General features: G+C 38.3%; 1 protein-coding gene across 5 annotated transcripts in view; it reads left to right on the forward strand.

Moving 5' to 3' along the window:
* Window positions 1–15,396, forward strand: part of SLC25A13 (solute carrier family 25 member 13) — a 99,194-nt gene that overhangs the window by 15,445 nt on the left and 68,353 nt on the right. For all 5 annotated transcript variants that reach the window (XM_039708269.1, XM_039708261.1, XM_039708254.1 and 2 more), the window contains 2 exons: window positions 7,781–7,834; window positions 12,440–12,582. In XM_039708269.1, the coding sequence (XP_039564203.1) occupies window positions 7,781–7,834; window positions 12,440–12,582 (197 nt within the window). The remainder of the gene's footprint in view (window positions 1–7,780; window positions 7,835–12,439; window positions 12,583–15,396) is intronic.

Raw genomic sequence — 15,396 nt, forward strand, 5'->3', positions numbered from 1 at the left:
CTGACCACAGGACTTTAGCTTTTCTTTGAGTCTCACCATTGAGTCTTTTAATAACTTTGCTTGATGTGTGTGATGTTGTTTCCATTGTGCAGGTGTCATTGGTTCTTTTTAAGTTTGTGGATTGGATCCATACATGCATAAGGATTTATGCCCACTCCCACACCCTTCGCAGTTCTCTGAGCTGCTGAAGTGTAGCACTTTGAATAGAGCTGAATAGATGAAATTGATTATAAACAGGATCTTGAAAAGTGAACTTCTGTCTTCGAAAAAGAAAACACAACACTGAAACAAGACACATTTACCTGTCAGTTATTCCCACGTAATTCCTGTTGTGCAAATATTGGTCAATAATCTTTGGATTGTGACTTTTCTTGATGGAAGAACCACTTTAGGCTGTTACAGCTGCTTTGTGCTATGACAGGGGAAAGTGAGTGTTTGGGTGGTAGTTGGGGTCTGAAGCTGGAAGCCAGGTGAAACCAGGAGTGATTGTCTCCATTAAGCTGTGAATTGTTGGGAACTTTGAGCACCATGAGTGTGGGTACATTGGAGGGGCTAACTAACTTGTCTTGCATTCAGAGATGGATCTCTCAGAGCTCACTGTTTCCCTGTACAGCTGTGAGATGATGCTTCCTGAGGGTGCCACCTCCTGAGAACCATGGTGTCAAATGGCCTTTTGTCTTGTTACCTACCCATTGCTTTCCATTGCTTAAAATATGTATTTTATGTTAATTACATTGAATGCCAGGTGAGATTCATGCTGCCCTAATAGTCTGCCAGTTCTCTCTTCCAATTTTTTTAATGATAACAGTGTCCTTCAGTATCTTCACTGTCTGCTTTCTTCAGAAACTGCTTTCAATCCTGCAGTGGTTACACTGGAGAATTTTCCTATTCTTTGCTGCTTTGGGTGAGATGAATGTTTTTCTGCTAGATGTAACCCTCTAGAAGCCAAATTGCTGGAACTGGCATGATTGCATTTGAAAGATGAACATGAAGCACTTGTTGTCTTGAGCTTACAGTCAGTGCACTGGTTGTACATTACCATTATTGTTGTAACAAAACATGCCCTGGGAGAATCAAAAGGGAAAGTCTAATCTGGGCTGAGGTAGCCACCAAATATGTTTCATCAGGTTCATAATTCTTAGATATGACTCTCTTTCTGAAAGGTGTAAGGAAGTAAAGTAGCAGCATTAACATCTATAATATATAATCTCATCCATCTAGGATGAGCAGGAGTGGGTATTTTTGAAACATATCCATGACTGGATAAAAAATGTCACTTGACCATTCTCAGCAGCTCCTTTGAAAATAAACTTTTTATTGAAGGACCCCTAATATATCTTATGTAGAAATATTACATTCTTCAAGTGAGTGGTGATCTCTGGTTTGCTGAGATACATGGGAACATGTTAATACTGCATAATGGCCATTACAACATCACTCACTTATGTATAGTTGGATCACTGCCCTGAATAAAAATGTGTTGTAGAAGAGCTATGAGACAATAGGGAATATTACTTTGAGGGAGAAGTTACAGTCACAGTGTGGTAGCACTTTATGATGGATAGATAGAGTGATTGGAGAACTGGGCTTTTTCTGATAGTAACAAGTGAAAGAAGTTTCTGTTTGTAACAAAGTTTAGGTTTTCAGGTTCAGTTTCTTACTGTTGTGTAGTGCGTCAAATTTGTTCCAGGAATGATAGCTGTTGTATCCTTGTCCTAGTCTGGAGGCTGGCTATGAATAGTCCAGTTTGTTCCTAACTCCATTTTCTGATAAGCGCTTAAAGTTTGAAGTGGTTTGTGTTGGGCACAGTATGGTGCTTTTTCCTTTAGTTAAATTATTTCGCTAAGCAATGGCAATGCCTAGCTGTTTTTACCTTTGTATTGGGATAGATTTACTGTCCTGCTGTTTTCCAGGTCTTTAAGAACAAAAACTGTACAAGTACACACTCAAAAGGTATTTTCACATAGCATCAATTAGCTAATCTTGGAAATTCTTGTAGCAGTTTTTCTTAAGATACGCATTACTCCCACCTTGGTTTCTGTACCTACTTGGAAGTATTGAACAAACTGGACAAGGATTTTCCTCTGTGTATATAATTGGTAACTGTGTGTTGGTCCCTGGTGAGTTTGTGTGCAAAAATTCTGTGGTTCATTGGGAGTCTCCTTGTGTGAGAACCATCTTATGAACAAGTCATCTGCATTTGCTCTGGGACTTTGAAAGTAGGATCAAAGCTGGAAGGTAATTGCACAAATAAAGTAGGTTTGTTAGCTTTGATGCACATGGGGGAAGTGAGGCTTCCACCTCCCATGGTGTAGAACACTGGGAATTGCCCAGAGATTTATAATTACGATGAAGTGAAGATGGATATGAATAGTTTTGCTTGAGATATGCTGTCTTTGTTAGCTGACAAATTAGTTTTGCTTCACCAGTGTGTGGGGTAGACTCAGCACAACTGTCTAGTTTCAATAGTGCTTATTCTGCATCTCTTCATGCTCAACTAGTCTGTAGGATATGAAAAGATCCTAGAGAAGATTGTTGATTATTGTCAATAGCATTCATTTATCTCAGCTTTGCTAGGTGTTATTAGACAAAGGAATGCAGTAACTACTGCTTAGTTTGGGGTTAGACTTTTGCAAAGTGTAGTTGAAATGTTTGACTGTGAGGATGAGAACTGCTTTTAGAAAAGAAAGGTTTTTGTCTCAAGGGGCTGATTGTGCTCAGACTGATCAGGCTGGATGTACCTACCTGCTAGGCAGAACTTCTCTTGCTGTTCTTCTTACCCTAAGGGTTTGGGCAGATATGCCAAATGCTATCTGAACTGTATTTTCTTAGGAGAAATACTCAGTTTACTGTTAAGGAGGTCTCTTGAGAAGGTTTTTGATCTGCATTCAGTGCCAGCTCTCCTTGCAATTGTCTGATTCTCTGCTTGGTGAGCTGGTCCACATCTTGCTTGAAATCTTGAAATGTCAAGCTCTGTGTAGTTCACATTCCACTGTAGATCACAGTAAAGTTCTTTTACTGTAGAAGGAAGGGCAGTTCTTTTGCTGAGGTGACAATATGCATGTTGGACTAACAGAAAATGCTTATTGAGGCAGCTGAAACAGGAGACAGTGCCCTGCACACATGCTGATACAGAGCACTTGTAACTTAGGATATGGGTATGATGACGGAAAGCGACCAAAGAGAGTTGCTAGGTTAGGAGAATGATTATATATGTTTATGGTAGTATTAGTCTAAATATGGAAGAAAGATGATTTTCATCTACATGAGCAGGTCAGTTGTAATAAGATAAAAACTGGAGTGTTGTCTTGCATAATACTTAAATAGTATTAATGGGTTTGTGGTCTGAATTCAGACTTGGCCTGTAACTGTGCTCTGACTGGTTTCCGATATTCCAGTCACTCATTTAAACAAGAATGTAAGGTCAAACCCCAGTTTGATCTCCTTTGGAGTTGCACATTTAAAGTGTATATGTATACTTTTAGCCAGAAGGAAACATTATGATGATCTAATCTGACCTCTTACATAAACTGGGCCACATGTGTTTGAGTCTTACAGGTGGACTCAATAACTTGTGATGAAATAAAAGAATACCCCTACAAGACATAAGGTTTCAATTTTAATTTGAGGTCTTGTAGTGGTATGAAATACATTGCATTCTTAAGTTGTGTTTAAGAATGGATGAACTTCTGAAAAATAATCTTAATTTCAACACAAGTTGCAAGAGTTTGTGATCACTTGTTGAGCCTTTCATCAAACATCTTTTCTCTGTATGTGTCTGTAGATGGTGTTCTCTAAAACTGAACAGACTGAGCTCACCATTGTCAGCTCTGTCACAGCTCTGGCTCTCTGCTTGGAGAAGGACAGCTGTCCAGCATCTTACCTGCTCAGTGTCAGGAGGTTTTAAAGATACTGAGTTGTGGGGGAGCAACCTTACCTCTATTTTTCCTTCACATCTGCATTGTATTCAGACTAAAGCAAAAGAAAGAACATTATCTCTTTATCTTGGATTAGGACTTGCTGTTGTTGCAATAAACTTTCTGGAATATTGTAGCAATTCCCAAGTATTCCTGGATCATAATCACCTTTCTACTCTATTCAGACTGTGGGTACCAAAATGATCTTACTGTAAAGGTGAGACGATCAGATACTAATTATGTTTTTGTCATTAGATTAATGTTATATTGACATTAATTATGATTTTCCTACTGCCCTTTTTCTTTCTTGCCCATCCATATTGTTGTTCTTTACTGGATGGAGTGCACTATGTTATTAGTCTTTTTGTGTCTTTTGATACCATGCAATCTTTCACAACCTGTTTCTTCTACCTTGTGTATGACAAATCTATTAGTAGAATTGGCTGGAAATGTAATATAATCTTCTTTGACTCTCAGTGGATTCTGTTTTCTTATGTTGTACAGTTACATTTTTATGCAAAGACTCTTCATTTAATTTTGAGTATGGGAGTGAGACTGAAAATGCATATGTAAATTAAGCATAAGTCAATAAGGAGAAAACAGGTCTGCTGAAGAAAATGCGCTGAAATTAAGGTCAACATGCAAGGGAGTCTAAAGATATGATGAGCTCCAGTGTGCAAATCAATCTGTGTTACTGTCTCTCACAGAGTTTTCCCTTTCTCTGTGCACCCTTTGTTGAGTGTTAATGCTGATGGGATTGTTATTGCATTTTTAAGTGCAGTTCTTATATTGCCTGTTCTATTCTTCATATATATTATAACACGCATGTACACGCAGTATGTTGCTAAAGACTTTCAGATGTCTACCTTAGGAATGAAAATCCCTGCTGATATTTTCTATACATTATCCCAATCTTCCCTGTAGAGTGTTCTAACTTGATTATAGTCCTGCACTTCAGTTTATGTACTCTGTTGTCTCTTGGGTTTTTTTTAATAATAAATGTTTGTTGGAGGGCTTTCTTCCCTGAACCTTACTTAGTTGCTGTTTTATTTTTTAAGTGTATCTGTTACATAGTATTTCTTTGTAAAGAGCAGTAGCAACATTATTTCACTCAGATCTCCTTTATCAAATGCTTTCTCATGCCGCTGGAGAGGCATTAGGCCTGCCAGCTCATAACTGCTTTTATCTTTATGGAGAAAAGATGGGAGTAAAATGGAGAAGTCTTTCCAGTAACAAAACACATCACCTGAACCCAGTTATGTGAGAGTCAGTAAATATCACCTGAGCTGACTGATGGAGAAACAGCTTTCGTCTGTGGGTCACTTTTCATCAAGCATGTTACCTGTCAGCTTGCAGTCTTGTTGGCATCAGGTTACTTAGCCTTTCAACTGTTGACATAACAATTTACAGAACGGTATGAAAAGTAATATTTTGACCTTTTCTAGAGTGGGGAATCTTCTAGTAATGCCTGTCATCAGGATCGGTTTTTATGGCAGTATGTGCAGCCTTGCCTATGGTTGGGTATGGATGAAAAGGTGAATTAAATGCCTATTTTAGCCACTGGTATGGCTGCATTAGCATCAGTCCTGAAGTTCTCATGTAATGTAATAGAGGCTCTTTTCCTCAACTGGAATCAGATACACCTTTCAGAAAGCACATTGGTAGATGTCATATGGATGCACCAAATAATGGGGTGTTAACCATGCCTTTCCTCTCCAGTTTGCTGGGGAATGGAAGAATGAGGAAGTAGACTGTAGGAAATGGAGAAAAGCTGTGGTATGCAGCCACTGCTTGGGCTGCTAGTCCGCAGTTCTTCTGTGCATTCATTGACCTCACCAGCTTCAACCTATCTTTCAGTATTGACAGTAAAAAACACCACTCAAATTCCCCCTAATCAAAAGGGGGCTGAAAAATGGTAGCTGGCCTGTGAGCATATCTCCCAAGTTTCTCAGAATTGTTAATACCAGTGAAACTAAAGGAAAGTAGTGTAAGTTTCCTTTTCTTCCTCCCTTGGTTTCTTTAGACTTAGATTTCTCTGACAGTATAAGATTTGAACTTAAAGACAGATAAAATATGATACTGATTTATATTTGCTGGCTAAAGGTGTTTGAAGTGTCTTTCCTTTGCTTGTATAGTGGCCTTTCTCTGACAGTATAAAATTTGAACTTAAAAGACAGATACTGATTTTTATTTGCTGGCTAAAGGTGTTTGAAGTGTCTTTCCTTTGCTTGTATAGTGGCAAGGTTCTGGATTGAAGCAGCATAGAAATACTGCTTTTTTTTCTTTCCACAGAGTTCCCAATAGCTCTAGACTATCAGATTTTTACAAAACAAGGGTTAAATTAAATCTCTGCTCACAGTGATTATATTTAGGACAGCTTGCATTTTAGAAAACACACATTTTTGTATTCTTAGCTTCACAATTACACTTTGATTTTTTGCAATGCTTTCACACCAATTTCTGTGTAGACGTAGGACTGGGACTCCAGCTGTGGACATTGTCAATTGAGCATAGGTGTGGTTTTTCCCTTTTAAAAAACTTCTAGAATTTCTTAATTCTAGAAAGAAAACTTTCTAGAATTAAGAAACCTTAATCATACATTTTCTTAAAATACTCTGGGTTTAGGTATAGTTTTTTGGGTTTTTTTACATGTTTTTATGGGGTTTTCTGTTGTCTTTTTTAGTTTTTAAATGAAGGTTCATCATTAAGTGTACATGTGACGATATAATGCTGTTGTTCAGACTTACACAGACTGCTTCTATTTTCTGCAGTAGGCCAGTATGCTTCTAGAAATGCACTTGGAGTCACATTTGCCTTTACAGTCTACCATTGCTATAAAGAGTTAGGAAAGTAAAGTAGTGTTTTATTGATAACATTCTTGATGTTTAATTCTTAACTGAGGGTAAGATTGTGTGTCTTGTCCTTTGGCTGTTTATTCCCTGTTAAATTTTTTTTTAAAATCCATGTTTGCTTGCAAAGTATTTGTTTTTTAAATTTAGAATAGGTTGATGTTCTGAATTGACTTGTCAGATGAAGCTTATTATATTAGCAAGCAAGATTTTATCAAGGTATCCTGCAGGTGGAAAGGGAAACTATAGTAGGCACAGACTGAGGGGACACATCCACTTACTGCCAAAAGCAGCAAAAGGATTGTATGGTATATCAACCAGGATAATACTGATGGACTTACTCCATAGTGGGTTGACTATTTTTTGATTTAGTGTTGTGAAAAAAAATCTAATTTGGGCTTGTGGTGATCAATGTAACTTAGATTTTAGTTTAAACTTGCTAATGTGATCTGCAGAAATATCTAGATGCTCTAGATACTGCTTTCTGAATTAATCTCATTAAAAAGATCTACACTATAAGTTTATAGTGATGTAATGAACCAAATAGTTACATTGAAATTCAGTTTTCATGGAGCTGCTTTCTTGAACAAGTTTGTGAGTCTGAGTATTTCATTCTTGCCGTTTATCACGTATGGGCTGTGTATGGTACTCTGAAATCTTTAGGTGAAAGGCACTGGAAGTGTAAAAATGTGGGGTGAAGATAGTATAATGCTGAATCCCAGCAGAGAAGTGTGCTATAGAGATTTGGTTCTTGAATGTTTTTATGACTTATTAATGTGTGCTTGTTTAAGAGTTGCAGGGTTGCATAACAAAAGCGGAACAGCAATATTGAATAACCTTATGTAAGTGTGAAATTGATAAAATGAGCATGGCCTACTAAAGCAGTGCCTAATTTATCTAAGGTGAACATATATTTTCATCACTCATTCTGTTGTTTGTGTTCTTGTTTTTAAATGACACTTTGACACCTTTTGTGTAAGCTATGCATATTAATATAGTTGTATTTACTTGTAGGTGGCTCTAACCAAAAGAGCTGATCCAGCTGAGTTGAAAGCAATATTTTTGAAGGTATGTGTAAAGTAAATATTTTACTCTCTCTGCTTAAATTTTTCATATCTTTTGCTCCATTATTGCAGCATACAACTCTTGATAGTTTTTTTCCAACCATTAATCATTCACCGTATTATTACCATGTTAGACTTAAATACCATTATCAGAATTGAACAATGCTCACCAAGAAGTCAGATTTATTCCTGAGTGATTATTGTATTGACTCAGAAGAAGTATTGCTATCTTAGAAAAAACCTACATTGTTCAGAGAATGTGGTAGGAGTTTCACTATTGTTCTTACATGTGGTAAAATGTTCATGTAGACACCTTACTGTTAGATGATTTGGTAAACTTTCTTCTTCCATCCTTGCCCCATTCTTTCTTCCTTAGGGTTATCTGCTTCTGTTATTTGTAGAAGTGTTGGGAAGATCACCCTGTGAAGTGCTGGCCATATTTATTATTTAACTGAAATTCCTTCTTTGTTGGCCTGATGTGGAAAGCCTGCAAGTGAAGACTCACGTACTTGCTTATATATTTGAGAGAAATGTGCTTTAGTGTTTTGCTGAAAACTGGGAGGTGCTTGTCCAACCCTGCTCTGTGACACCCCACCTGCAGTGCTGCATCCAGCTTTGGGACTCTCAACATAAAAAGGGTGTGAACCTGCTGAAGCTAGTCCAGAGGAGGGTCACAAAGATGATCATAGTGCTGGAGCACCTTTGCTATGAAGACAGACTGAGAATTGGGATTGTTCAGCCTGGAGAAGAGATGGCTCCAGGGGGATTTTACTGCAGCCTTTTAGTACCCCAAGGGAGCCTACAAATAATCTGGAGAGGGACATTTCACAAATATAGGAACATTCTACAGAAGTGATAGGACAAGGGGGAATGACTTTGAAAGAGGGTAGGTTTAGGTTAAGGAAGTAAGGAAGAAATTCCTGCTGTGAGATTGGTAAATCCCCAGAGCTTGCCCAGAGAAGTTCTGAATGCCCCATCCTTGGAAGTGTTCAAGGCCAGATTGGATAGGGCTTTGAGTAACCTGGTCTAATGGGACATGGATGTGCCTATGGCAGGGAGGTTGGAATTAGATGATCTTTAAAAATTCCTTTCCAACCCAAACTACTGTGTGGTTTTGTGAAACTGGCTTTCTTTGACCCATTTCCTAAATTTAAATAACTATGTCTAGCCTTCCTAAGATTCATTAGTCCACTATCTGGGTAAAGTTGGTATTCTGGTATTTAAAAAAGAAAAAAAAAGAAAAAGAAAAGTAGAAAAATTTGTGGTTCTGAAAAATAAGTATGAGGTAGACGCCACACTGCTATTGGGGAGCTGTTGTATCTGAATTATTTCTGTGGACATGATGAGGGCCCAAGACAGCTCATCCCTTTGCAGTTTCTTCCCTCCCTCTTTGCTCTCCAGCATCATGCCCCACTCTCCATGTAGTTCTTGGTATTTTTTCCATTGTCCCTTGTGAGCTATTATTAACAATATGTGTAGGTGTCACAATGTATATTGCCTGTATTTATAGTTTTATTATATACTGTCAGTATTTATAGCTCTGAAATGAGATTTTCAGTTGAGAAAGTCAGGATTTAACTTCTTAAGTCCTGGAACTTGTATCTGTCAGGGGAGCAAAAAGACTCTTGAGAAAGAAGGGGTTGTGTGGTTTACAGAGCAACATATGTGAAGAGCAGGAGTGCAGCAGCAGAAAATGCAGACAGGGAGTAGACCACTGACCTGAGAAGACATTGTAGCATTGAAGAAGGAAATAAACACACTAGAGAGAAGCCCAGTCCTTTCTGAGCTGTGAAGTGATCCTCAGTTGGAGGATGGGGAAGTTGGTTAGTTGGTTTGCTGAGAATAGTGTGAAAATAGTTTCCTACCTGCCCGTGGATATTCATCTCTCTTACATTTCTGAAGGTTGTAGCTCCCTCAGCCTTCTGATTTGGTGGATTGAATGGGTTGTAGTTTAGCACACTAAATGCCACCTCTGACTTCTTTTTCTTCCTCTTTTGCTCTCCCTTCCATGAAAAAGAAGGGATCCTAGTAAAGAAGTAATGAAATATGAGCTAAATGTTTTGTTCATTGTAATGCAGGATTGTCATGCTGCTTACTCCCCTGAAGGAAAAATAATGAGTAAATGTGTTATGTTGTTTCATGGTCTACAGATGAGTGATGCCCAGAGTGTTAATTAAGCTTCTCCAGACTGTTTTTAAGTGGTGAAGCCAGTACAGTTGCTTCTGCAGATTGTGGAATGTTCACTTACAAAAGAATTTGACAACTATCCTTTCCTGCTTCAATTAAGAATTAAAAAAATATGATTGCCATTTAGGAATGGTATCCTCAGTATAGAAATAAATGTAAAATTATCAGTTTAAATGCAGTGGATTGCAGTCAACTTCTAGCATATTTAGTATGTCAAATCCCCAATAGAATGTTTGCAAATCTTACTTACAATGGGGTTAAACTTGTTTTTACTTGACTATATAAAATGTGTGTAAATAAGTTACCAAAAAGCCATTAAGTACTATGTATAATATCAAATTCTCTGTGGGTATAATTGTCAAAGTGGAGGGAAATAAAATTGTAAAGAACCAATTTTTAAATGTTGCTCCTCCAAAACAAATAGAATTGATATTTTCTTTATTTTTGTTATGATAATTTCCAAGAGTACTTCTTCTAAGTCTTCTAACATAACCCCTAAGAGATTAGATTTTAGTCAAAGTGATCAAGCTGACATTTTCAAGGTCATTTTTTATATGTAGTATAGAGTACGTGATTGGATTTCAAATACACTTGAGTAAATCACAGTGACAAGAAACAGGGGGACACTGAAACCTTGTGCTGTTTTCTGTTATTGAGTGCCCTAGCAGGGGGTTAGCCTGGATGAAAAAAAAGAACTGTAGAAGCATAGGCTGTCTGACTTATTTGATTTGTTTCTCAATAGCAGCTGTGTTAAAAGTTTCTGAGACTGGGATTCTGAAGGAGTCTGTCTTTCTGCAAATGATTACATTGAAATCAATTGATCTGTTAGTTCTTATAAAAGTATACAATTCAAAATTCCTTGCAGTGTAGCAGCTAGAAAGCATGTGTTATTGAAACAGGAATCCTTTAGCACTATCCAATATATAGATGCCAAAGGGAGTTATGTTTTATTGGGCTTGCTTCTCTGAAGCCTTGTTTCTTGAAGATATTGCTGTACCTGAAAATGGTATTTCTATAGCACTAGAAGAAAATAATCTACTTACTGTAACACTTTGGCATCCCTCTGAGAGTTATATGCCTACAGCAGGTATAGCGGTACGCTGCAGGCACCAACATGAAATGAAAACTGGCAGTTTTTGTCCCTTAGCAGAGCCACAGTAATGTGAAATAAAACGTGTGTTTGAAGTACACTACAAAATAGTGATAGGCATCTAACTTATTTATTACTTTAGTGTGAATAATGCTCTGTGCGGAGATGCAATGATAGTTTATCATCCTACCTTGCCTTAAAAAATTAAAAAAGAGAAATTAGCTGTTTCTTTCCTGTTCTCAGTGCATATTTGTTATCCCAAGATAGACCTGTTTCCCTTAAAGCTGGTTCTATAAATCTTGCCTGGGATTTATTTTCCTCTTAATGATTGTCATTATCCTTTTTCTTTTCTTAAATTACATTCCTTAGGGTTGATTTCAAATTTGACCTTCTTCAGAAAGTGAGGACTATAAAATTTGGGGGATGACCTAGCAGTGAGGGTAGAGGTGGTAACAAAGGGAATTTTATTAATTAATTAATTAATTTAGATATTATCTTCAAAAATGTTAATATTAGTTTTATTTGTAACGGATTACTGGAGGCTTCCCCTGGAAACCAATATGCTTGGGTCTGTCAATAGCTGTTTTCTGGAGTAGTATGCTAGTAACTGTGTGTAAAGCAGGGACAATGTGTGGCAGGTGTCAGAATTCTTTTCTTGTTTCTGCAGTGTGCTGATCTGTCAAAGTTCAAGTTTTGCTGTTACATTTTTCTGCAAATGCTATTCTTTGGCCTCCTTTCAGCACTTCAGCCAAGGAGAAGTAGCTGTATGTTCTCCTTTCCTTAAGGAGAAGCCTCCATGGCTGGGGGTGATGCAGTAGAGTTCTTCAGAACAGCACCCCCCGGTGGACATTCCTGCGGGATCATTTGCTGCACTGGCATTTTGCGGGTGACACCAACCCTGCCTTCTCATCCTGAAGTAGAATGGCTAAGGAAGGAGTCATTTCACATAAATGAGATATTCTGCAGTGCCCTACTGCTGTCAGAGTTTCAGTGGGCCTGAGATGCCACATACCTGCTTGCAAATGTGCTTGTGCTTCTACTTCAGAAACATATTCGATGCTATTGAGCATTTCTAGACTACTATGGAGAAATTGTTGACTTGTAATCTAAAAATCATATGTCTGCCATTCATTGTCTGGGAAGCTGAGCCTTCAGCTGCTTGAGTACTCGCTTCTTATTCTTTCCTGTTTGGGTCTGAACCTGTTCCAGGTTCACTGGAGCAGAACTGTCATCTGCTGTAGAGGCTTGCTTGTGATTGGAAACTATGGGTGGTGGTAATAAATGCCTGGAGAAGGATGTGTTGAGGCACTAAATATTGTATTCACTTAACAGTATGCAAGTGTGGAGAAGAATGGAGAATTCTACATGTCTCCTAATGACTTTGTCACACGGTACTTGAAGATAATTGGAGATGGTTTGCCTAATGCAAGCACTGTACAGCTCCTTGCAGGTGTGGTGGACCAGACAAAAGATGGGTAAGTGTTTTTTTGTGGTTTTGGTTTTGGTTTGGGGGTGGGGGGAATTTGTATTGATTGGTTTATTTTTTTTCTTTTTCTGTTGTTCATTTAAAAAATACAAAATCATTTTTTCAAACAGTCTGATCCTTGAAGGTGGGTTGTTTTGTTTTCCCCTGCAGATTCATAAAGAAATACAGTATATTTTAAGTGAAAAGAGTAGAAACATTGTTTTCAACTGCACTTACCATTTAGTGGTGCAAACAATTTTCTGTCTACTATGTATTTTTAATTCATGGAACCTTTCATGTTTGTTGGCTGGCTCCCCTAGCTCCTGCTTTTCTTTCCTTCCCTGAGTCTTTCTGTCTCTGTTTACTTTATGTATCTGTCATAAACACATTCAAATAGAAATCCAAAATAAGTTTAGATGGTGTAGGAAGAGATCCTAGAAAAAAGTGTCCCTGCTTTGTTTTGCCATGGCACTGTTAAAGGTTTTTGCCACTGTGTTTTTCCTTCAATACGGAGGAGGCGTGCCTAAGGTATTTAGGGAGCTACTCTGCAATCTTGGGAAGACAGCAGTGAAGTTGGTTGCACATGGTTTGCATTTGAAAGGCCGACTTTGCCAATAGGCAAGATTAGCTACCCTTCCATCTTCCTTCCCCCTACTTTAATGAAATCCTAGCATTTGCTTTTGGTACTTGCCCAGGCAAGCTGTCTCTTTACCCATATGAGCTGTTGAACCCTCCCTTTAAAGTATCTTTAGAGAAACTTGAGAATAATTAGATATGGACTTAAAGTGTGTAGTTGTGGCATTTTTAGAAACCAGAAAACTTCAGGCATGACTCATATCAGTGGTTGCAGAGAGTAAAATGCGAGATAAACAAAGCATGACTAGAGAATGCAGTCTTCCTAGGGAACAGATGCAGGCATAACTGAGAAGTTTTGCAGTCCTTTCTGTGCTCTCTTTTCTGCTCAGCCAGTCTCATGTATTTGGCAGCTGGGCACCTTAAACCTTGCAGATGAGTTAATGTGATGATTGCTGCCCCAGTAAAAGAATTCTGTAAAAGGTTATGTTGGTAACATTGATAGCATCAAGCCGTGGCTTCGCAGTGTTTGACTGAAAACGTTAAACATTTCTCAGATTTCTTCCCTCAGTTTGATGCCTGCAAAAACAGCATTTTCCAAATTACATGGCTTCAAATCCGTTTTGTAATAAGAAGATTGAGAACATAATCCATACCTTGTGATTTGGATCTCCCTCAGAGAAGCTGGTGTCAGGAAGAACAAAATGTAAAACTGTAGCCTATGTGAACTTGTTGACAAGTTGGGATTTCGTAACTTGGCATGATCTTGTAAGAGTTTTGCGGTGTAGTATTGAGGCTTCTAATTGCCGCTTTCTGCCGTGGGTAAGGATTGTTTCTGTAATCCACACTGTGCAGTGACAGTTCGTAATGTGTCTTTGGAGAGTCTCTTCTGGTATTCAGGCTGTCTTACTGTTTAGCTAATATGTGAAAGAATAGAGAAAGTTTGGAAAGTGATTGGCATCCATCTCCCTAACATGACATTGCAGCATTTTTTGCCATGTTGCTCAGTGTTTGTACCTTGTTTTCCTGGTGTCTAAAGTAATTTGTAGAGTAATCATCTGAGGCAAGAGTCAGCTGCTTTTTGGTTCCTGTAATGAAATCTCCTCAAGACAGCAACAGGACTATTGGTCTTCTCCTATTGAGTGTTGCCAACTTGGCAGTCCGGAGATCCCAGTTTTACATTGAAGCACAAACCAGCTTTTGTTGGTGTTCATTTTTAATAGGCTTGTCAGTGTTTAGGGACTTACACATGGTTAAGGTCATGACAATCTGTTCAGTAATTTAGCATTATTTCTATTATAAAATAGAAGGTAGCTTGCAAGAGCAGTGACAAGTTAATTTTATTACACTGTTAGTGACTTAAAGTAGTGCAGCTCTGGAAATACTGCTAGGCTATTTCCAGAGATATTTATCCACTGTATTGGATCCCCCTTTTGCTCTGAAGAAGCAGCTGCTGTTCATGACTGTTGAGCATGGCCACTTGTCACTGAAAGGGTCTGAACCTCCACCAGGGCTGTTCCTAGCACTCTTTAGAATGTTTTTTAATTTTTTCTGATTTTGGTCACAAGTTAGGTATATGTACTAAGTGTAAATACTTAACTGGGTAAGTTCAGGTGAAAGGCAGACAGCACAAGGACTTCAGACTCACGAGCAGGGCGTATAGATGGGCAAAGAGTTTCTTACCCAAGAGCTGAAAAAATTCTGAGTGTGAAATGAAAAGTACCATAGCTCTTACATAGTCTCACAGTGTTTACTGTAGACAAAATCTCATGGAAGTCTGGCCCAGTTCCTGCATTGCCAGAGACTGAGGATTTGAGGGTCTGCATGAGCTACTGTTGTGACAAAGGTACGAGACCTCTTAAGGCATATTCTCTTGTTCAATGAATATCTGTTGCCATGGAAGCAAGTTTTGCCTCCATCTTAAGCCAGGGCAGAGTTTATTTGATGGTGGGCTTTTCTGTTGTTCTCTTATGGAGGCATGTTTTTAAGGTTTCCTCTAAGAAAAGGAAATACTTCCCTTGCCAGAGAAACCTTTCAAAGTAGTCTACTGGTAATAACATATATTTTAATAAGTGTTATATTGCATGGTTGTTGTTTGTGTGAAACAGATTGAGGAGCCTGGCTTAAGTCTCTCACTCCTAACCTTAGTTTAAAAAAACCCCCGAAAAACAAAAAAGAAGGCTTCGTTTGGCCTCAGTTGGATCAGAAATTTCCCCAAAATGCAGCAGCTTTCTAAAGGCCTATCAGCAAT

This window comes from Passer montanus, unplaced genomic scaffold, assembly GCF_014805655.1.
Source record: "Passer montanus isolate IOZ18808 unplaced genomic scaffold, ASM1480565v1 scaffold10, whole genome shotgun sequence".
NCBI classification, from domain to species: domain Eukaryota; kingdom Metazoa; phylum Chordata; class Aves; order Passeriformes; family Passeridae; genus Passer; species Passer montanus.